The following is a 22,859-nucleotide window of genomic DNA, read 5'->3' as shown; positions in this document are numbered from 1 at the left end:
AATTTGCATCTAATGGGTATTGCCTCTGCAAGCAATCCTGGAATGACAACATAAGAAGGGCTTGCTGGATCAAGCCAGCAGCACATCGATTCCAGCCTCCTGTTTTTCACAGTAGCCAACCAGATGCCCCCCTCCTACAGGAAGCCCACAAACAGGACCCAAACAACACTCTCCCCACTTGTGAGTCCCAGCAACTGGTTTCCAGATGCATAATGCCTCTGAAGGTGGAGGTAAAGGTAAAGGTAAAGGTACCCCTGCCCGTACGGGTCAGTCTTGACAGACTCTGGGGTTGTGCGCCCATCTCACTCAAGAGGCCGGGGGCCAGCGCTGTCCGGAGACACTTCCGGGTCACGTGGCCAGCGTGACATCGCTGCTCTGGCCAGAGCCAAAGCCAGAGCCAGAGCCAGAGCCGCACACGGAAACGCCGTTTACCTTCCCGCTTGTAAGCAGTCCCTATTTATCTACTTGCACCCGGAGGTGCTTTCGAACTGCTAGGTTGGCAGGCGCTGGGACCGAACGACGGGAGCGCACCCCGCCGCAGGGATTCGAACCGCCGACCTTTCGATCGGCAAGCCCTAGGCACTGAGGCTTTTACCCACAGCGCCACCTGCGGTGGCGGTGGAGGTAGAGCATAGCTATCATGGTTAGCAGCCTCTGTGAATTTGTCTAATCCTCTTTTAAAGCCACCAAAAGAAATCCATCTAGTTACACTAGCCCACTAGCTACAGTTGCTCTGAACTGAACTGAACTGATTGCAAATCTTAAAATGATTTCCTTGTATCTCACTCCTGCTCCAATAGGCACAACAGATTGCCCGATAGCATGACAGAGAGAGTCTCCAGCGAGAAAGTGTTAGACATAGCATTTGGGAGCCCTGTCTGCCACAATAGTAAATGCATGCATTTATTTCCCATTGTCACAGATACTAATTAATAGTTTTCCAAATGTCACTCCTGGGGGCAGAGTGGGGAGAGTACAGGACCCAGAGGCAATCAATCATTTTGCAAAAAGCTATAAAAGGAGGGTATTGATCTTAGAAGCAGAACGGAACTGAGCGTCTGCAAAGCTATTTCCAAAGAGTCTAATAGCAGCTGCTATGGAAGGTTGCTGTGAAAAACATGCCATCAGTTAGCAGGAGGCTGATGATCTATTGCTAAACAAGCTCTGAAAGGCACAGCATTGTTTAACCAATGATATTCCCAGTGAAGCCTCTGCTGCCTTGGACATCCACAACCTGCTCAGGTCCACATTGAAAGCATTCTGCTTACCACAAAGCAATCTGACTTCTATAGGCAGAATTAAAATACAATTAGAATGTAAACCATTTACTGCCTTTATTCCAAATTCTATCTTGTCGGCAGGACTTTGGATGCCAGTTTTCTACCCTTCCCTGAGTCTTCTCTATTCTTGGACGTAAAAACTGCTGTAGAATCTATATGGCATGTTTCTTTTGACTGATTCAGCAAAAAAAACCTATTTTGGGTATACTGGACTCCACAGCAGCTCTGTATGAAGGGGTTGTCTAAGCCAGATGCATTTTGGAGGTGTAATGCTAGAAATGTCTCATTGAGGCATATGATGTGGGCTTCCCCTGAAATGCCCTGTTTGGTCTGAAGTTGCTGTCTGTATAAATTTTGTACTGGCAAAATATCTGCAGATGTTTGTGTACTTTAAGTTATATTCCTGCAAAATAAGGACTAACAACTGGACAACAAAAATGGAATTTATGAGCCCTTGCAGTTGCTAAGAGACATATACCTTGAGCGTGGAAGGATAAATATTCACCATCTATTATGCAACAGTTTAAAGTCCTTAATGCCCTTGCTGCAGTTGAATGCACTTTCTTGAAACACCAACTTCCTTTGGATATCTGTTTTGACATTTGGAGGGCATTCATGAATCTGTATGTGTATCTTAAGATGGACGTATTGATGTTTATTTTATTGTGAATGTGAGATGACAATTGCGCTTTTGCTTTCTTTAATAAATCTGCAGTAAAAAAGAAATGTAAATTTCTTGGAGCAAGAAATGTAAATCTTATCTCTTCTCAGTAGACTGTTTTCTACATATCCTTTCCTAGCCTCCCTCCAGGCTTTGTGGAAGGGTTTGTTGTTGTTTTTTACTATGCATTTGGTATGCTTTATTTTTTATTTTTCTGTTGTGAACCACTCTGGAATCTTTGAATAAAGGACAGTATACAAATGTAATAAATAAATAATAATACTTCAAACTCAATATTCACAACTCAGAGAAAGCTACCCTTTCAGAAGGCATCAGGGAAGCTATGTGATCCCCCCCCCCCCCGATACTTGGCTATATGTACCAACAGTTTGGCTTAGTAAAAGGTAGCTTCTGAGGAGCTGGGTTTTCTCAAATCATACATGACACATGACTTTAAGTTGCCAAGAAAACGTCCCTGGACCTTTTTTGCTAGCAATAATAATAAAATAATAATAATAATTTTATTATTTATACCCTAGCCATCTGACTGGGTTTCCACCACCACTCTGTGCGACTTACAGCACATACAAATTGCAAAACGTTAGACATTAAAATTTTCCTGATACAGGGAAATGTATGACTTATGGGGAGTTGCAGTCCAAAATATATGGAGGGCACCAGGTTGGGCAACGCTGTTTTAGTTGGAGAAGCCAGAAACTGACCCTGGGTCCTCCTCCTCTGTGCAAAGCAGTTGTTCTGTCACCAAACTACAATCTCTGCCCAGCAAAGGGCCTTTTAGAAAGACAACTGGCTCAACACTTGCACAGCATCCTGTCCCCTGACTGATCATGACATACGCTATAAAAAAATCATTACAAATCAGTCCTTAATTTTAAAATGATATTTCCTAGCCTGTAGTCAAACTTTTTCTCCCCCACCCCATGTGTTCTTGAAGGAATTAATGAGCATCATGACTGATTGCTTCATCTGGTAGTCAACAACCCTGTCAACTTTTTTAAAGATATAACTAAATGAATTTTGACAAGCAGCTGGCAGAAAAAAGTGAAACTTCTGTAACATACTGGAGAAATTTCCAACACAGGTGCGCAACCATTTTCAAGCTCTCTTCACCATTCGCCAAGGTAAAGCAGCCCACCTCAGGCAGCAGATTTGAGAGCACATTAAAAAAAGCAGCAAGTTCTCATTTAATTCTTATATTTTCCAACATTTGGAACCTATTTGCATCATCTGCCTCAGGCATCAGGCCAAATCCACCAGAGAGAAAAACCTTCCCGCAATTATTCGTGCTCTGGTAATATTGCTGTTGGTTATTGCAATATGTCATTACAGCCATCCCATCAGACCATAGCAGAGGGAGAGAGACGGGACTGTGGGGCATTTTCTTGCCCTCTGCTGAAAGAACAGCAACATTTGCCTCCTCATCTCCTTGAAATCGTTTCATTTCAGTGATCATTACAAGATTAAATGTTTGTGTCTATGTTTCCTTTTCTCCTTTTCCCTCCCTAATGTCTGCTCCTATTGCATCATATTTTTTCTTAGATTGTATGTCTGAAGGACTCAGTTAGTTCTTTGGGAGCATTTCTCAGCTCAGGAGCAAAATAAAAATGTTTTAAATAAATATGAAGACTAGGTGTTACCTTAAGAGAATTGGTTCAGAACCTGACAGCAACATTTTAAAAGCCTTTCTCCACCCCCACCCTCCAGTATTTTATTTTTAAGCAAAGAAGAATTTGAGGCAAATCTGATACATCTATCTAAGCTTAGTGGCCAGTTCCTTAGAATTTGCTTTTTCAAGTTTTGCAATGTGAGCCACTGACTTTGGTCCCAGAACGTTGCCACCCCAGTGATGACAAATCTCACCGTATCTCTCATTGTAGTTCCTGTGAGGCAGTAGATAAGAGGGAAAGATGGGAAGCAAATCCCACTTCTCCAGCTTTGCACTGAATTTTCAGTTTCATTATGAAAATGCTGACCCAGTGAGCATCTGATACCAACTGCCCTGTTTCCAAGCTTCCCTTGGGCACCTGGCTGGCCACTTTGAGAATAGGATGCTGACCTAGGTGGTCCTTTTGGTCTGATCCAGCAGGGGTTCTTCTTATGCTCTTAAATAAAGCATTGCGTTTTTCGTCTAAACTGTGTCTATATTCCTCATTCTTAATAATGTTGTACACTGGACCTCCCACCCTTTCATGTTACGTAAGTCACAATGTCTGCTCATTCTAAGGAGGGGGTACACACTTCAGTTAAAATATTGTGATGAAAACTGTTATCAATGCTGAGATCCTGAGCTAGGTGGAGCACAGTAACCGAAAAGAAGGGATGGGCAAAGGCTTCTTGAATCCCAGCAACAAAGATGTGTGCCTTGGGTATCTTCACAAGGCTATATTCAGAAAGACAGGTGAGCCAGAAGCTCTGTGACCTTCCAAGTATTGTTGGACTCCAATGCCTGCCAACCCCAGCCAGCATGTTATCCCAGAAGGGATGCTGGAGTTTTATTACAGCAACTTCTGGAGGACCACAGGTTCCCCATCTCAGCTCTAAACCTATGTGTTTCTTGCAGCCTTTCATTCCCTAAGGTCCTGGGCACAATGGCGCAAGAAGAGTCCTTGACCGTGCAGCATCCTTATGATGCTATCAACAGGAACTTCAAGTTTCAACAGTCCCTTCTTTATGTCAGCAGTTCCAGAGCAGGAGACATTAATCCTGCCTGGTATCTTGTCCTAACAGCTTGCAGATAAGCACAATGTCCAGGGGGAAATGCCAATTTCCTACTAACAGGAGCTCAAAATCTTCAGACTTGAGCACAATGCACAATCAACAGCAAAGAGACTGAAATTCAAAATTATGGCTGGGAGGGAGATTAAGGAAGGAAGAAACAAAGTGACAGCATAGGGCAAAAGAAAAGAAAGGCCCCTCAAGAGACCATGGTGTATTAACAGAGCACTCTTCAAACAATGAGTCCCCCGTTTTCAATGACCAAAAAACAAAGCCACCAATCTGGGACATCTCCAATTAACTCAACTGTGCCTATATTGTAATAGAAATTGCCTCAACTGCTCTCATATTTATTTGCTTACTTCTCTCTCTGGACCTAGGGAAAGTACAAATTGTAATGATTCAATAAAAGCTCATTTGCTACTCTCCTGGCATATTACAGTTCTGTTGTATTAGTTTATTTGGTGTGTTGGTTTCCATGCATGGTCTTTATGTAAATATGTGGATGAGTCCATGGTGTGAACGCCATGATCAGTGTACATAGTTTATCAAATTATGTCAGATGAAGAAATTACTAGAGCAGCTGGGGCCTCTCATAGCCTTATAAAAAATATTTTACCAGCAAGGAATATCACAATTTACTCTTGTATATTCTGATATATTCTGCTATTGTTTAAGGCGCACCTGCGCAATCGGAAGCTGCACCTTGGTTTACAAACTTTTCAGAAGTCGAATGGATTCTGTTTGACTTCTGAAGTACGTCTGTAATTTATACTGAAAGCAGGGGTTTGGAGGGGACCCCAAATTTCAGGGTCCGTAGTTAATGAAGCTCTTCATATGGTGTTAAGGGGACAGTGCTGGTGGCTGCTCACACCTACAGCATCAGTTAGCCTTAACAAGGACTGAAAGAGGCCACCTTTATAAAAGCACTCAAAAATCAAGCACAATAAAAATAATTGCGAGTGTAGCATGGCTTAACAAGTTTTTGTTTCCCCTCCTCTGTCTCGGTTAACTTGACCGCAGGCCAGCTGGTGCTTTGATATCAGAATGCTTCACTAGCAGACCATAATGATGAACTGGGATTTAAACTCTTCTCAGCAGTTAAGATATGTCACGATTGCATAATGAATGGTAACTCAGATACCAATAGGCAGCACACGCAAGCTTTCCCAAGCCAAGCTTCTGCAGGAACAATTTGTACACAAGAATTTAATTGTAATGAATTCTCCTCAATAGAAGCGTCACAAAGGAGAGTTAATCATTTCAGGATTGATTGTGCTTCATGGAAATTTAAATTACAGCTCCTGCTGCCTCCTTGAAGGAGAATGGCAGTGCTCGGCGTGCATCGCAGATGGTCAGGGGCCTTCAGGGAAATGCGGGAAATGACTGGCATTTCTGGGCCTCTGTTGTCCCCAGGAGCATAAGAAGAGTCCTGCTGGACCAGAGCAAAAGGTCTCCTGGCCCAGCAGCCTGTTTCCAAAAGTGTCCAGCCAAATGCTTATGCGAAACCCACAGAGCCTCCTCCTTGCAAACCCTGTGTCCTGCCCCCACCTCACCACCAGAAATGGAGATTCAGAGAACCAAGTGGGATCTGGGGGGGGGGGTGTTGCAGTGTATTCCCTCTCCTAGAGGGAGTGCTCCTAATCAGGTTTCCAGTCACTTACTCCGTCCAAAGCAAGGCATTCATTATTATTCTGATTTTCTTTTACAGTTGATGTTCAACATCCTGAAGCTACTGGGCATCCTCAGTCTCCCTTAGACTGCTTTTCTGAGTTTTCATGAGATATTTTCTTTTTGTACTTCTACCTACTTCTTGCTTCACCCAAGCATGCAGATACTACCCTCATTTTCATTGCCTCTGTTTTGGCTCCATGGCCCAAGATAGCTATTAGAGATAGGCTTACTACTACTGGGCAAGCTAGGCTGCCACTTCCACTCAAGGGATACGGTAGCACAGCACTACCCTGTGTTCTTCATCTGATGCCCTTCTCTCTGTGTGTGAGGAAGGTAGCGAAAAGAGAATGGGACGTCACGAGTAGTGGCTCCCCAGTTGTGAAATGCTCTCCCCAGGGAGGCACGCCGGGCTCCTTCACTATCTGCTTTTATTCAGCCAGGCCTTTGGAGTTTAATTCTCTGCATATTTTTAGTGGAGTGGCACTGAGTTGGATTTGCACTTTTATGCATATTGTTGTATTTTAAAGGTAAAAAGGTAAAGGATCCCTGAAAGTTAAGTCCAGTCGCAGACGACTCTGGGGTTGTGGCACTCATCTCGCTTTACAGGCTGAGGGAGCCGGCGTTTGTCCGCAGACAGTTTTCCGGGTCATGTGGCCAGCATGAATAAGCTGCTTCTGGTGCAACGGAACACCAAAACCAGAGAGATGCATGAAAACACTGTTTACCTTCCCGCAGGAGCGGTATGCATTTCTCTACTTGCACTTTTTGTGCTTTTGAACTGATAGGTTGGCAGGAGCTGGGACTGAGCAACGGGAGCTCACCCTGTTGCGGAGTTTCGAACTGCCAACCTTCTGATCAGCAAACCCACAAGGCTCAGTGGTTTAGACCACAGCGCCAGCCGCGTCCTTTGTTGTATTTTAGGTTGTTTTTATTCTTGTTTTTCTTAACAACAACAACGTGGTTAGACATGCATATTTCCCTCCAAGGACTATGCTAGTGCTTGTATAACAGCAGGAATCTTGAGGACAAAGATCTGCTATATTACATAGACTTGTAGGCCTTCCGTCTTTTGGGGATGTGGCGAAGAGGGGGGAGTTTTAAGAGACTGCCACATGGCATCCACAGTGCTGCACTAATTAAAATGTGAAAACCTTTCTTCAGTCTTTAAATCACTTTTCCAATTATAAAACGCAACCTACCCAATGTCATTAGTTGTGAAACAACAGCAGAGAACACAAGCCACTGCATCTGCCAAGTGTTCCAGAGATTACAGGCCAATTACTCAATGATGCTCTTTAGGCTGGAACACAGTTTCACTTGATAAATATTCATTTGTCCACCAGCTCATTCCTCAATACCCAAGGAACCCAGGGAAGCAGATTAACCTAACCACATAGTCATTGCCATTGTCTTAGCATGCTGTTGAGTGAAATTCTGAAAAAGGGGGCACAAAGCATACCATTTCCTCTGCACAATAATTGCAAAAGACATATTAACTGGAACAAAGGCAAATCAGTATACAAAGATCAATGAGCCATCTGATTGTTTAGGTGAGTGTGTGTTGCAAAAATTGGAATTCAATTATTTATGATTTCAAGTCCTATTTTTCTTTGACTCCCAGCAAGCGGCATATATTCCAAAGGGGCAGGGCTAATCTGACACCAAATTGTCCTGGCAAACGTGATGAAAGGACAGTCAGGAAGAAGAGGAAAGGAAGAAAGAAACAGCCCTTTTAGAACTGTGCCTTGATCTCCCATTGTGTACAGCACTAAATCATAAATCTGCAGTGGTTCAGAAAGCGGGGTGAGACAGGCGAGGATTTTTGAAGTCCATGGTTCTTCTTTTGTTATGACACACTACAGTGGTGCCCCGCAAGACGAATGCCTCGCAAGACGGAAAACCCGCTAGATGAAAGGGTTTTCTGTTTTGGAGGTGCTTCGCAAAACGAATTTCCTATGGGCTTGCTTCGCAAGACGAAAATGTCTTGCGAGTTCCTGCGGTTTTTTTCCCCTTCCCCCCCTTTTTCTAAGCCGCTAAGCCGCTTATCAGCTGATCCGCTAAGCCGCTTATCAGCTGATCCGCTAAGCCGCTTAACAGCTGATCCGCTAAGCCGCTAAGCCGCTTATCAGCTGATCCGCCAAGCCCCTAAGCCGCTAATAGCGCTAATCCACTAAGACGCTAATGGGCTTGCTTCGCAAGACGAAAAAAAAAATGCAAGACGAAGAGACTCGCGGAACAGATTCTTTTCGTCTTGCGAGGCACCACTGTACTTAAAAACAACAACACCTGTCAATGGGCAGGTTTTCAATGTTGCAGACCCTGAATGGGGAAGAGCTACCTGTGAACAGTGCCTATTGGCTCATGCATACAAAGTCATTAACCCATTATAACCACACACACACATTTGTGTCCCCCGAGCATTTCTGAAAATTTAAAACCAATGTTTGAAGTTATTATTAAAATAAAATAAATAAATAAATGACAGACAAGTCAATCAAAACACATGTGGCAGACCATACTGGGCAAGATGACTCAACCAGTATTCAAGGCACTGTCATGTATACCTTTCATGCAAATTACATAGGCAGGAGGAAACTGTGCTCAGCGCATGACTGAACAACGCACTTAACTTTTTAAAATTACATCCATCTTCACCCAGAGTTTTAAATTTATTTATTTATAATTATGTTTTATTTTTCTTGGTCTTTATATACCTCCTTTCATAAAGAGCAACCCCGGGCAGATGGGTAACAGCAGTCAGATTCTACCATAAGCAAATGGGTCAAGCCCCCAAAATAGTGACAGAAAACAAGAAAGCAAGCCTGTATTGGAACCTGGGTTGGTGCACACTTGAGGATAAATACAGACAAAACTGCAGAAATGCATACAGAAGCATGTGGGGTAGAAATAAAGACTAAAGGAGTTCATGTAATATTTGAGAACCCTCACCTCAAATCTCTCCTGCTCCATTCGGTGCTGGTCATCCAGTTGCTGTTCCAGATATGTAAGGTTACGGAATTTTTCCAGGTAACAGCTATATTGTTTCTGCAGTTCCTCCTCAATCTTCTCATATTCATCCATAAAAGCTGGGCTGATGGGGACACAAGAAAAAAGGAACATGGGAGAATCTGTGAGTTTTGTTTTTTTAGCTGTGTGATGAACTGAGGGATTTCAAGTACTACCTTACCTCCCATCCAGCTCCCAAATATTTTCTGGGAACATTTAAAACATTCTATCAGGTTAAACCAATTCTAGAATATGCTAAACTACTCTTTTTCCAATATCTTCCAAGAAAAAATACAGTTAATCCATTATTATGGATTCATGGTTCATTAAGAGAGCCAACAAAATTTAAGATCGTAATTACATCTGAAAACTATGTCAAGGGAGTCCTAAGTAAGATTTGATTGCTTTTGAACCATCTGGGCATAAATATCTAGTTAAGTGGCAACAAAGCATGCTGATAATAATTCTAGAAGATAAATGAGTATGGATTTGGAAAAAAAAATTCTTGCTTCACTTAATTTTTTAAAAATATATTATAAATTCATTGATTTTTGGCTCCAGTGAGACTGAACAAAATAAACCCAGAGACTACAGGTGATTGTTGGATGTGTAAAACACTTGAGGCAAATATATTCCACATTATGTGGTAATATACAAAAATCCAGATATTTTGGAATCTAGTATTATCAGAAATAAAAACTTCTAGGTTATGATGTCCCAAGAGATCCAAAGGTAACATTATTTCCTTATCTAAAGGGCAGTATACCAGAAGATGATTTAGAAATGACAGCTTATTTGTTAACTGCAGCCAGAATGATAATCTGGCAGAATTGGAACAGTATCATCCTTCCTTCTGTAGATTCTTGGCTAGCTAACCTCTGGGATGTTGCATGTATGGTAAAGCTAATAAATCTGGTCAAAGCACGAGAGGGCAGACAGTGAGAGAATCTGAGTACAACCACTAAATAGGCCTGCTCTCTTGTCTCACCCAACTGTGATTCCATCCTAAGTGGGCCAAGGAGAAGGTTCTCTCCTTCTGTTCTTAGGAATAGGCAGGATGGTATGAGAGGAGGCAATCTTCAAGGTATCCTAACATGCATAAAACTTTCAAAGGAGAAACTGGCTCACTTGTCTTTTAATGATCCATAGTTCAAAGAAGCCTCATAGGAAAGGCTTATTGGCCTGCATAAAGTCCCACAGATCCTTGACTATAACACATTAGAAACCAGCTTTCATTTTATGATTTAAATATCTAGCCCATGAGTCTGCAGCTGCATTTGATGAAGTCACAGTCAAAAACACAAAAGCACACAAATACTCAAAGTCCCAGAAAAAGGCACCAAGCAAAAACAAACACCTTTCCCCCATTCTTTATGATTTTTCACTCTTATATATGCATCTGGGATATGCCATGCAGGATCACAATTTTTAAAAAACTAAAATCAGCTATATGGTCACTACAGACTGACCTCTCCAATATGAACCCGTTTCTTTTAAAAACAAAGAGTCAAATGTCACAGATTCAATCTCATTTTAACAACTTTGTTTTTGTGCATTTTTAAAACAAATCGTTTTTTAAAACACAATTATCAAGTGATGCTCAGAGTAGGAAAATGTTGAGCAGTTTTCAAAAGGTCAAATGACTGGAAAAATGGGTAATTACATAATTGCAATTAGAGAGTGTACATTAGCAGGTAGCAAGTAATTCTACTGCAGAGAGTGCTGTCGGGAATGACCTTGGATTGGCAGGCTCTAATACAGGAGAAGGAGGAGGAAACAGAGGAGAGGACTGAATGGGGGAAAACTGGGCTGGAGTAGATCTCCTCTTTCTTCCCAAACATCAGCCACTTTGGATGCGAGAGCAGGGATGCTGGCTTTCCCCACTGACCTTCCCTTAGAACAGAGAGCCTCAGTGGAAGATGGAAAAAGATCTGTTCAGCCAAAGGAAGGAAGCGAAAGAGGAGGCAGCAGTGACTGAACAAGAGCCTGAACAGCAGGGTGCAGTCTTGTTACCTAGAACCACATGGTAGCAGAACCCATCTACTCTGACGGAATGTGTGTTTGCAGTGCCAACATTCCCACAAGGCAAAAGAATATTGAGAGTGAGTGCACCATGCCTCTTCTTTAAAAACTTTGTGGGAAGGACATGGAAACTTGTCGAGACATCTTTGTCACTTTTGAACTTCCTGCGCTGCTCCTGAATCGTGCCTCTTGCACCCTGTGTCTGCTGCTGACCCTGTTCCACTGCTTGCCTGAGTAAATATCTGTTTCTTACTTACAAGTAAGAGCCTCTGCTTGTGTGTTTGGGGCCTCAATACTTATAGCACTTCTTGGACAAGAGAGTTTCTTAGGCTCATTGGAGGCTCTTCACTCTCCACTGCACTAGGCATTAAGCATGCACTCTGCATGTTCATTTCTCATGGGACAAACAGTACGCCAGTAGTTACCGAACACTCTGAAGGGTCTGTAACCGCTTGCGGTTTCTTTCCAGCTCCAATTTCCTCTTTTCAATCTTGGCCTCCAAACTGGTTTCATCTGATGCCACGTTGCTCAGCATGTCTTTGGTTTTCTGGACCTGCTCCTAAAAGAGATACTGCAAAGATGAGTGACAGTTGCTGGCAGAATCACCAGATGACATTTTTAGTTCCTAGCTCTGTTCTGGTCACATTTTCTGATGCTGTCTGGCTGTCTGTGCTAAAGAACCACTGGACTAGGACCAGGGAGATCCATGTTCAAATCTCCACTCAGCCAATAAGCTCACTGGGTAAGTCACAGCTACTCTCCCTCTCTTCACCTACCTCACAGAATTGTTGTGAACATGAAATACAGAAGTGAGGTAGGGGTGGGGGTGGAAAAACATGCATATCACCTAGGAAGCTACCTTATACTGAGTCAGACCATTGGTCATTCTGGCCCAATAATGTCTACACTGATTGGCAGTGGCTCTCTGGGTTTTGAGGCAGGAGACCTTCCCAGTCGTACTTGGGATCTTCTGCATGCAAAGCAGATGCTTGAAGGATAGGTGGGATTAAAATGTAAAACAATTGTAAATAAAAATTATACACCAAAGCAGCACACGTTCTGCACCAATATAAGGGCATATAAACAATGAGAACAGGAACAGTTTGCATAGTTTATTCTGCATTTGTTCTCATTTTTCTTGTCATGAGGAGGGGAAATTTTATGCATCTGCTCTTCTGACTTTCCAAGTCATGCTGGAGGGTTTTTGTTTCTGGGTTGTGTGCGTGTGTGTGTGTGTGTGTGTGAGAGAGAGAGAGAGAGCACGTTACAACTCACAAACAGGAAAAGAACTTAGTAGGATAAGGATGAGTAATTCTGAGAAAAGTTTGGGCTAGCGCACAAATGCCTTAAGGATCTAGAAGTGATTGCCAGGATGATTCAAAGGACCATGCCAGACTTGGATGTGGAATATTTCACAGCAGGACCAGTCCCATTTAGAAGGAAGGCAGGGTCCACTTCTGCTTGCTTAGAACTGCACACAAATAAACATTCCACAGCTCTTTGGTTCTAAGCATATTAGCAAAACAGAACCTTCATATGTTCAGAGGCAGTATACCTTTGAATACCAAATGCTGGAGGCAATTAATAGGGAGGGTTGTAACCTTCATCCCTTCCTTGTGAGCTTCCCAGAATCATCTGGCTATCCAATCATGCACCTGTTTTGTACTGGGTCCTTGTCTGCTTGTGATTCTCTTGATGCCTGTTTCCAAGTGCAGGCTGACACCTGGTTTGGAGTCTTTGCACCAGGGATGGGGGACTTGTCGCCCTCCTGATGTTTTTGGACGACAACCCCATCATTCCTGCACACTTGCTATGCAGGCTGGGGATAGTGGGAACTGGAGGCCAGCAACATCTGGGAGGTTCCTCACCCCTGCTCCATCCCTAAAAGCTGGACAACTAGTAACACCATGATTCGGAAACCTGCTGTGCAGCCAGGACTTTTATAATCAAAGAGAATACCCAGACCCAAGTTCTTTCTGTTATCTAATTCATGCTTTATGTACCGTAAACAGGCTTGATGGTTCTGTCTCAAACTCCTGATTCTCTGCGTGCATTTTTAATCTGAGGTGGAGGCCGCTGGGATCAATTAGACCCCCATTAAAGTGAGCAAGGCAAATTGTTGATGGTACAAATCCAAGATACTTGGGTCCTAAATGATCCCAACATGGGAAAAACTCCCCTTTTAACAATGCACCAGCTACTTTATACTGATGCAGCTGCTAAAACACAGCGGTACTAACCATTCAGCTTTATTTTTGTTTAACCAACGAGCTGTAGGGAACCTGATCTCACCGCTGCATAGTTGTACCCCAGTACTATCAACAAAAATGCTTAAGGAAATTTTATAATTACTTTTACATTAAATTGACATCATTGTCCAAGTGCAACCCTGTTATCAGATTAATAATGTGCTTTCTGCCAAACATACAAAGAAGCAAGAGCTCCCTGGTGGATACCTCAGAAGCAAAATAGGAAAGATCAGGGGAGTGCTGTCTGCAAATACAAAAGCGAAGGAACAACTGTTTGCAGGTTTTAATCCTCTGCCAATGTTTATAGCTGCTTGGGATAACTCTTCATTCAGAAGTGCTGCATGTAAGGGAACATGCAGACCGCTTGGGCCTTGTTAAAAAGCCTCACTTATAGCCATTTCTCTCCCACACAAACCCAAATGTAATGAAAAGGATGAAAGGAAATCAAGAAAACAGGGAGGGAAGGGGAGAAAGGAAATACAAAAATGTGCTGCACAGAATCAAAGTACTGATGACCTTGAAAACCTTGCTCTTTCAGAATTATTAATTGGCAAAGAAGGACTATTTTGACATTTAAGCACCAATTGGGATTGCTCTAGCAGATGGCTACTATTGATTGGACTCACTAGTTCAGGCAGCTATGAAAGCAGGGCCCCATCTGCACTACGCATTTGAAGCAGTATCATACCACTTCAAGCAGTTACGACGTCCCCTAAAGAATCCTGAGGACTGTAGTTGTGAAGAGTGCTGAGAGTTGTTTGGAGACCCCATTGTCTGCACAGAGCTATAATTAAACCAGAGTGGTTTAACAGCCAATCATCCCTCTTCCCAGGGAACTCTGAAAAATGGGGCCAGAGTGGTTTCTTGAAACTGTGCTTTATGGTGGGGTGGGTGTGGGGTGGAAGAACAGAGAGAGAGAGAGAGCAGTGCTGGTCTGCTCAGGTCCAGTTTGCAGGTTTCCCACAGGCACCTAGTGGACCACTGTGAGAACTGGATGCTACACTAGGTGGGTCACTGGCCTGATCCAGCAGAGCTCTTCTGATGTACATATCAAATTTTAATTACAATATATTTCAAGTTATAGTCATGAAACAGGGCCTCTATTCCTAGTTATACATGTATAGTCCACTAGGTGGCTTTAGGCAAGCTATTGTCATTCAGCCAAAGGTCAACACTTGTAAAATATATGCTAGCCTATTTTCAGAGGGATGTTGCAAAGATTACTGGGGGCTAACCACACGTGGGATGTGGGTGGCGCTGTGGGTTAAACCACAGAGTCTATGGCTTGCCAATCAGAAGGTCGGCGGTTCGAATCCCCGCAACGGGGTAAGCTCCCGTTGCTCAGTCCCTGCTCCTGCCAACCTAGCAGTCAAAGTGCAAGTAGATAAATAGGTACCACTCCGGTGGGAAGGTAAACGGTGTTTCCGTGTGCTGCTCTGGTTCGCCAGAAGCGGCTTATTCATGCTGGCCACATGATCCAGATGCTGTATGCCGGCTCCCTCGGCCAATAAAGCGAGATGAGCGCTGCAATCCCAGAGTCGTCCATGACTGGACCTAATGGTCAGGGGTCCCTTTACCTTTACCTAACCACACATTACATACAAATGCATGTAACAGACTCTAGCAGATTTAAAAACATTTTGAAGGGGAAACTGTGGGAAGGAAGGATGAACTGGAAGAAGCAGGTATGGAAAGGCTGATGCACTCCTTCCCTGCTCCAAAACACCCTCCAAGACACACATCTGCCATAGGTTCTGATCTGTGGAACACAGAATCTAAAGAAGTTTCAGGAATAAAAAAAAAGAACTTGAAAACAGAGTAAGATAGTATTGAACAAGATAACCGATTCATAATAAAGCCACAGAATAAAACATTTTTTTAAAAAGACCACCATCCTTACCAAAATGTCTTTGATGGCAACTCTCATCACCTTTTCAGTCTCATTTATCTCCAGAGGTCTGGCAATTGCTTCTGTTCTTATTTCCTGAAAGACAAAACCCACAAGAAATAGTTCCAAGTTTGAGCCTCTCATTAATATTCATTGAATGGCAGGCAGCTGAACTGCTTTGGCAAAGTGATTTGCATAACAAATGGAGTGTAGTCTAATATTTATGCACCAACAGCTTAAAGGCCTTCACAGAACTGGAGCCTATTAAGAAGGTTAACAAAGGTCCAGTGTTAAAATGTTTTCTGGCTTGGCAGCCATTAAAGCTGCCAACTAAGCAGCAAGTTTCATTAAAATTAAGGGGATTTATGACAAAATGTTGACTGGATGCTGAGAGCTCCTCTTAGCTCCCTTCCTGCCCCAGACAACAGCCCTTAGATCAGTAGTCTTCTTATTATTAATTCCTTTTTAATAGATTCAGGTAGGTAGCCATGTTGGTCTGACACAATCGAAATATAAAATAATAATAATAATAAATTGTACAGTAGCACCTTAGAGACCAACTAAGTTTGTTCTTGGTACAGTGGACGCTTGGGTTGTGAACGTGATCTGTGTGGGAAGCACGTTTGCAACCTGCAACGTTTGCAACCTGCAGCGGCATGTTTGCGCACGCACGGGTTGCAATTTGGCGCTTCTGTGCATGCACAAAGTGCGAATTAGCGCTTCTGCACATGCATGACCACCGAAACCCGGAAGGAACCCGTTCCGGTACTTCCAGGTTTCGGCGCGTCCGTAAACCGAAAAAACGCAACCTGAAGCGTCATGGAGGAGAGAGGTCTATTTTGGCCAGGATAGCTAAAACAGAACTTCACAATCCAGGGGCAATTCACCTTTGAATACCAACAGATAAGAGGCAATAGAAGGGAAGGAATGTTGCCTTCATTCCCTGCTTGAGAGTTCCTAGAGGCTTTTGATTAGTCACTGTGGAAAAGGGGATGCTAGACTAGATGGACCTTTATTCTGGTCCAGCAGGGCTTTCCTTATATATTCTTTAATATGGCTACAATCTGATTAAATAATTGAATTGATGAAGTTCTAGCTGACTAATCCTTCAACTAAATTTGGATAGGTGTAAAAGCAAGACTACTGAAGCCTAATGTGTACTTTTTTTTCAGAAGATGCCACCCTGGCCTGAGCAAGCAGCATCTTAGAAGAGAGCTGCTGGTGGTACAGTGGTTGGAGTGTCAGGTGAGGACATAGAAGACCAACTATGAAGCTCACTAGGTGACCTCAGGCCAATCACAGTCTCTCATCTCCTTCTGTGTATGAGAAGGGAGAATTTGCAGCTTTTATAAGTATTTGTATTTTAAAAATTAAATATATTCAAAAATTCCAATTAAATCAGGCACATCTTTAAGCTATTAAAGTTGCAACCTCTAGCTGCTAGATCTTGAATGTACTTGTGTCCTGAGTAGCAGCTCTCCTCCAACTCCGGCAAGTCTAAACTTCAAAGCCAACTTTTCTTTGCTATTTGTCAAAGCAACGACTACTCATCGCAAGCAATCAAACCTGGTTGCACATATGGCATCCAAAAGCCTCAGTGCCTCATTCAATTTCAGCAAGTGATTTGGCCAAGGAAGAAATGTAGACTGCAATGACAGGAAATGCAGGACTCCCCCCCACCCCCGCCGCCAGGATTCTGCTCTAATGTACTCAATCATTTCACGTAAAATACCCAAGGATTCTTAGAAAGCACCACCAGCACACAGGAAGGAAATGTTCTGAACGCAGGGGGAGAAATCTATTTTGTGGCTAGCAGGGAGAAGGAAGAAGCAGATACCAGCTCTGCATTTACAAACAGCAGGACTTTTCCTACATCAGGTTGCCTTGCAAAACTCCTTGAAACAACACAAAAGTATTTATAAGTGCAGTTCATATTACAATGCGAAGAGGTGGCAAGTTACAGACAAACTGGCATTTCAAGCAGCCACAGAAACTATTATTAAATAATGCATATTGCACTTTTAATACACAACATGGAGTGCAATTTTAAAAGTTTTTCCCAGATGCACAAAACAACAGATAGCCACTGTGGTAGGGTGGCTTAAGCTCAGGGATAAGATCACATGTTTTGCATACAAAAGGTCCCAGGTTCAATCCCTATCATTTCCAGATAGGGCATGGGAGGAATCAATTGTAGAGTTGGAAGGGTCATCTAGTCCAACCTCCTGTAATGCAGGAATCTTTTGCCAAATGTGGGGTTCGAACCCACAACTCTGAGATTAAGAGTCTCATGCTCTACCAACTGAGCAATTCCATCTGATGTCTGAAACTTTGGAAACCAACTGAAAGTCTGTTTGGGTAGTAGTGAGCTAAATGTGCCAATGTGTCTGACAATATTATTTCCTATGTTCCTTGAATGACTATCAAGGAACCATAGTGTTTTTTTGGATGTGTCCACAGCTCAGCGGCAGAACACAGGCTTTCCATGCAAAAAGTCCCAGGTTCCATTAACTGGTACCTCTGCATAAGGCTGGGAAGAATCATGGCCAGTCAATGTGGACAATACCGCACAAAGTGAAACAGTGATTTGGTTTGGGATAAGGCAGCTTCCTGCGTATGTGTTGTGTTCATCAGAATTTTTGTGTGAATTTCTCTCAATAGACACCTTTTTGTATGCATTTCCCCCAATATACATGTTTTTCTAAAGCAATTTCCCCTAATGTAGTGCACTTTTGTATGTTATTTTCACAAATATATACATAGACACATGCACACTTTACTCCGAGTATATGTATTTTTGTACACATTACTTGGCTGGAGAACTGCATTGCAATATTTGGAGAAGTGCAAAGAATGACTACGTTTCAGTTCTTGTATTGTTTTGGGAAGTGTACATTTAAATACATTCACCTTTAGATGAAAATTGAATTGAATTGAACCTTATTCCTAGTTGCAAGCCACCTTGGAGGTGACTGGGAAGTGACAGCGTAAACAAAACTGTTTTCCCTTGCAAGTGTTCACAGTTTCACAGAGAAAAATAAAATAGCATGTGAATGGACACATTTAGTCCAAGACAGCAAGAGATGGAATACTTCATTGCTACAGCCAGGACATGCTATTCCAGTATAACTAGCCTGAGATTACAGTCTCTGCATTTTGATTGGGCTAAGCAGCCCACAAGTGGACAGAATGCCCTTTTAAAATATGGAATGTTCTATATCCCTTGAGCATTACCAAGGGAGCACAGGACAATGAGAACATCTTTCTCAGCATGAAATGCACACAGGCAGTCCGATCAAGGGAAATAGTAGTGATTAAGTCTTGACGGAACCCTCTGTGGAGATTACAGAAACGACAGTACAATGAAGTTACCCTAGAAATATGATCGTAAATCAAAACTTGATGAGTTTAAGACATAAGTGAATAACATTTAAGAAAACATGTTTAAAACTCAGCCTCCTTTCATGCAGCAGTTGTGGATACTAGCAATACCATTACTAATTATTGGAAGGAACAACTGAAGTAAAGACATCATGGCACCATCAGTCAGCTAGAGAAAAGGCCAGGCTAAAGGCAAGCTACTAATCACATTCCGTTTTCTCTGCTAAACACAGTTTGAGGTTATGTAATCCTAAAGCTGCAGTTTCAAAACACACTTACTAGGAAGTAAACTCTAATGAACAAAGTGAGAATTAAGCTAAGTTGGGTGGCCATCTGCCAGGGATGCTTGAGTGGAGATTCCTTCCTTTCGGGGGGTTGGATTGCAGGGCCCTTGGAACCCCTTCCTACTCTACAATTCTATTATTCATCTTTCGAATTGTGCTGTCGGAATCTAAGGCTGCAATGCTATATATACAAACTTTAAAGTAAGTGGCACCGAAGGGATAGGATTTACTTTTGAGAAAGCCTGCAAAAGAACGGGCTGTAAAGCTGTTGTCCCTACCTGGGAATAACCTCTGCTGAATGAAAATTTACTTGTGCAAAAATGTGCATTGGATTTGTCTTACAGTACACCATAGCTTTCTTTTTGTAGTTTAACATCATAAAGAAGAAAGTTGGTGTGGGAAGTTTAAGAACATATGGTCTGACTTGCAAGATCAGACACAAGGGAGAATGACAACTGGAGAACAGCTATGAGATGGGAACAATTATGAATATTATAATTGAAAGATATATCTTATGAATATTAAATTGATTAACAGAAAGGAAGCACTTGCAAAAATTGTTGCTTACTGTTTACGAGGACCATGATGTTGTGAAACAACTGCTAATTAGAAATCAGGGGAGCAGAGTGTAAAATTAACACTCTGACGAGCAAAGGAGGAAAATCATTTTAAAACAATTAACATGTACACAATCCCACAGAGATGCTATTAGCAGGTGTTATTAATACTGCCAGTGTTGGATCACACTGCAAGCAAAGGAAGGATACAACAGCGAAGAAGTCCCCCAAAAGTTGAAGGGAAAAGATTCAAAAATTAAGCCAATTTATCTCTTTTTACATCTTGGCCGAGGAGAACAGTGGAGGGAACATAGCTTTAGGTCCTGTGATTAGAAATGGCAGCCTCAAGCATGCTTTCTCCTTGCTTTTCACCCTGTGTCAGTGGTGGTTTCTGCATAGGAGCAAGCAGCTATTATCTACTATATAAATAATGATTCATTTCTGGAACTCTCTCAGTTCAGAAACTATCAGGTGCCAAGAAGAAGAAGAAGAGGAAGGGGGGGGAGGAGGAGAAAGAAAAAGGAGCACTTTAAGAGTATAGTAAGCCTGCAACATAAAGCACGTAAGTTGCAGGATTGCTGTATTTACAAGGATGTGATGAAGCATTACCTGCCTAGAGATTAGGAAGATGAGGTCCTGGTCTTAAAAGAAGTATGGTGTTTTAGTATGGTTGGGGCAGTCTGTCTTAAGTGTGCAAACTGAAATCATTCTACCCTTGTATAATTTGTGTACATCAGGAGTTGGCAAACTACGTCCCCTGGGCCGGATCAGGCCCACCTGGGTCCTAAATCTGGCCCGCACCGTGAAGCAGAGACTCCCGGCGATGGCGACGGGAGGAAGAGGCTGAGCAGTTGGCGGTTCTGCCACTCAAACGCCGCACGTGGTTTACCTCAGCGGCGTTTGATTGGCAGAGACATCCCCGTGCTGCGATGAGGTAAACCAGGTGCGGCGTTTGAGTGCTCGGCCTCTTCTTCCCGTCACCGGCAAAGCCGCCAACGTTCGGCCTCTTCTTCCGTCGCCACTTGGCCTCTTCCTCCCCTTGCCGCCCTGGTGCTCCTGTGGGCCAGAGAGTGGAGCAGATGAGCTCGCTCTGCGTACCCATGAGAAGCAGCAGCAGTGGTAGTGGTGGTGCTGTGGCAGCTCCTGGGAAGGTAAGCGCAGCGGCTAGGGCTGGGGGCTGCAGAGGACTTGCCTCTTCTTCCAGCTCCCCCCACCCCCAGTGCCCCTTCTCTGGCCTGCCACAAGGTCTGAGGGACAGTGGACTGGCCCACTGCTAAAAAAAATTGCTGACCCCTGGTGTACATGCTATCCCTGACATTGCCTGTCATTTATGCGCTTAATAAACACATACACTTAACGTGTCTAATTTCACCCCACTGTTTAGAATGCATGTTGTTAGCTTTCCAGCTGCAAACCATGTTTTTCAACTCCACAATTTTTGTCCACTGCATACTAAAGAAACAAAACACCCCTAACCCTTGTCTTCAAATCAGAAAGGAAGAGGGTTTTCCATCATCTTCCCCTCCTTGGAGGGACTATAGCTCCCCCCCCCCCCGTTCATTTTTGCCGCCCATAAAAGTAATGTGAAAACCACCCCTTTCAAAAGTAAAAACATCATGATTAAAAAAAAGACCTGAGAGAACCCTGACAGAAACATGCCATGAACTCCATCCACCCCCTGACACCCTGCAGAAGCAAAGGCCGCATCTTGCATAAAGCACTAACACCAAAGTAGTTCACTGTTGTCCTCCTTAACTAATTTGGGGCTTTCCGATTTGGAAAACACACCCAAGAGCTTCTTGCGGATTTCATTTTGGACAAAAATAAAGAAACAGCAGCAATGAGCAGCTCAGTTTGGGAGCATCTGTGCTTTTGCAGAAAGAATGGACATACAGCAAGAGAATGAATAACTACAGACGTCCTTTGTAAGTGAAGCACGGGGGTCATTTCACATCTTTTCTATAACCAAAAAAAGGTGGGGAGAAAGCTCAAATCGAGAATACAATAGGATGTTGCATAAGACATCCAGTTTCTCTGCTCCTTGATAAATTGCTAGAGATGCAGATATATTTGCTTCCATTTTATGGTCACTCAGTGATGAGTGGGGATGAGGAAGAAATTCATTTCAGTTTGCATCTAAAGGCAAAATCTAATTTGCACTTTCCAAAACAATATGAGAACCAAAACAGTTTTGATTCAAAAATTGCACTTCTCTATATATTCCAATGCAGCTTTCTAGTCAAGTAAAATGCATATACTGGGGGTGTCTGTGTATGTGCTATAAAATGTATATGTTAGCGAAAATAACATACCAAAATGTGTGTGCTTATCCCATATTACAGAAATGCAACTTGGAGAATCTTCATGGAAGTGAGGTATTCTCAGGCATGGGGATAAGCCAAATTTTCCTGGCTTGGTGTCAGGCTATCTTGGAGCAACTCTTCCTGGCTCCCCTCTTAACAGCTGTCTATAGCTCCATCCTAACACTGTACAACATCCAAGATGGGACCACATTCCCACTTTACATGTATGTACGTAAGATCTTGTAAGGATACTCCAATGAATGCAATGTGTGAAGTGGTCCATGCACTTAATTTCACACATTTGTTTCAGGAACAAAAGGAGCTTTCCCAATACCTTTTCTGATATATTGTAAAATTCAGTCTCATTAATTAAGATGTTCAAAAAAGATGCAGTCAAGCATGTTTTTCATGTTTTTTTAAAAGGTCATTCCACTATAGAAGATGTTTTAGGAATTTTCTTTTTATGCCTGCTGAGAGTAAGATCTTGCCATGTCTAAGCAAGGCCATTTCTTGACAGGCTCCTGCTTACCCATCTATGACTTGACAGATGGGAGAGCGCCAAGAAGAGCTGTGAAAGACAACCAGCTGAGCTGGAGACATTTAAACACACACTTCCAAAGCAGGGAGGGGGGAGCTATAGGACACCAGCCCCCAAAGGACCTGAGTCTTTGCTCAACACTTCCATCAATTAGTTTAGAATAAATCCTACAGGTTTACAGGTCTGAGCACCTCACTTCAAAAAGAATATCACAGAGATGGAAGCCGTTCAAAACAGGGCAACAAAAATGATCAAGGAGTTTGTACAACTTCCCTATGAG

General features: G+C 42.8%; 1 protein-coding gene across 3 annotated transcripts in view; it reads right to left on the bottom strand.

Moving 5' to 3' along the window:
• CLUAP1 (clusterin associated protein 1) overlaps positions 1-22,859 on the bottom strand; it is a 58,346-nt gene that overhangs the window by 17,471 nt on the left and 18,016 nt on the right. For all 3 annotated transcript variants that reach the window (XM_079952413.1, XM_079952415.1, XM_079952414.1), the window contains exons 6-8: positions 15,529-15,612; positions 11,805-11,938; positions 9,301-9,442 (exon numbers count right to left, since the gene is read on the bottom strand). In XM_079952413.1, coding sequence (XP_079808539.1) covers positions 9,301-9,442; positions 11,805-11,938; positions 15,529-15,612 — 360 coding nt within the window. The remainder of the gene's footprint in view (positions 1-9,300; positions 9,443-11,804; positions 11,939-15,528; positions 15,613-22,859) is intronic.

The sequence above is a fragment of the Podarcis cretensis genome (assembly GCF_951804945.1).
Source record: "Podarcis cretensis genome assembly, chromosome: 14".
Classification (NCBI taxonomy): domain Eukaryota; kingdom Metazoa; phylum Chordata; class Lepidosauria; order Squamata; family Lacertidae; genus Podarcis; species Podarcis cretensis.
Note: the sequence above shows the minus strand (reverse complement) of the source record. Positions and strands in the feature narration are given on the sequence as shown.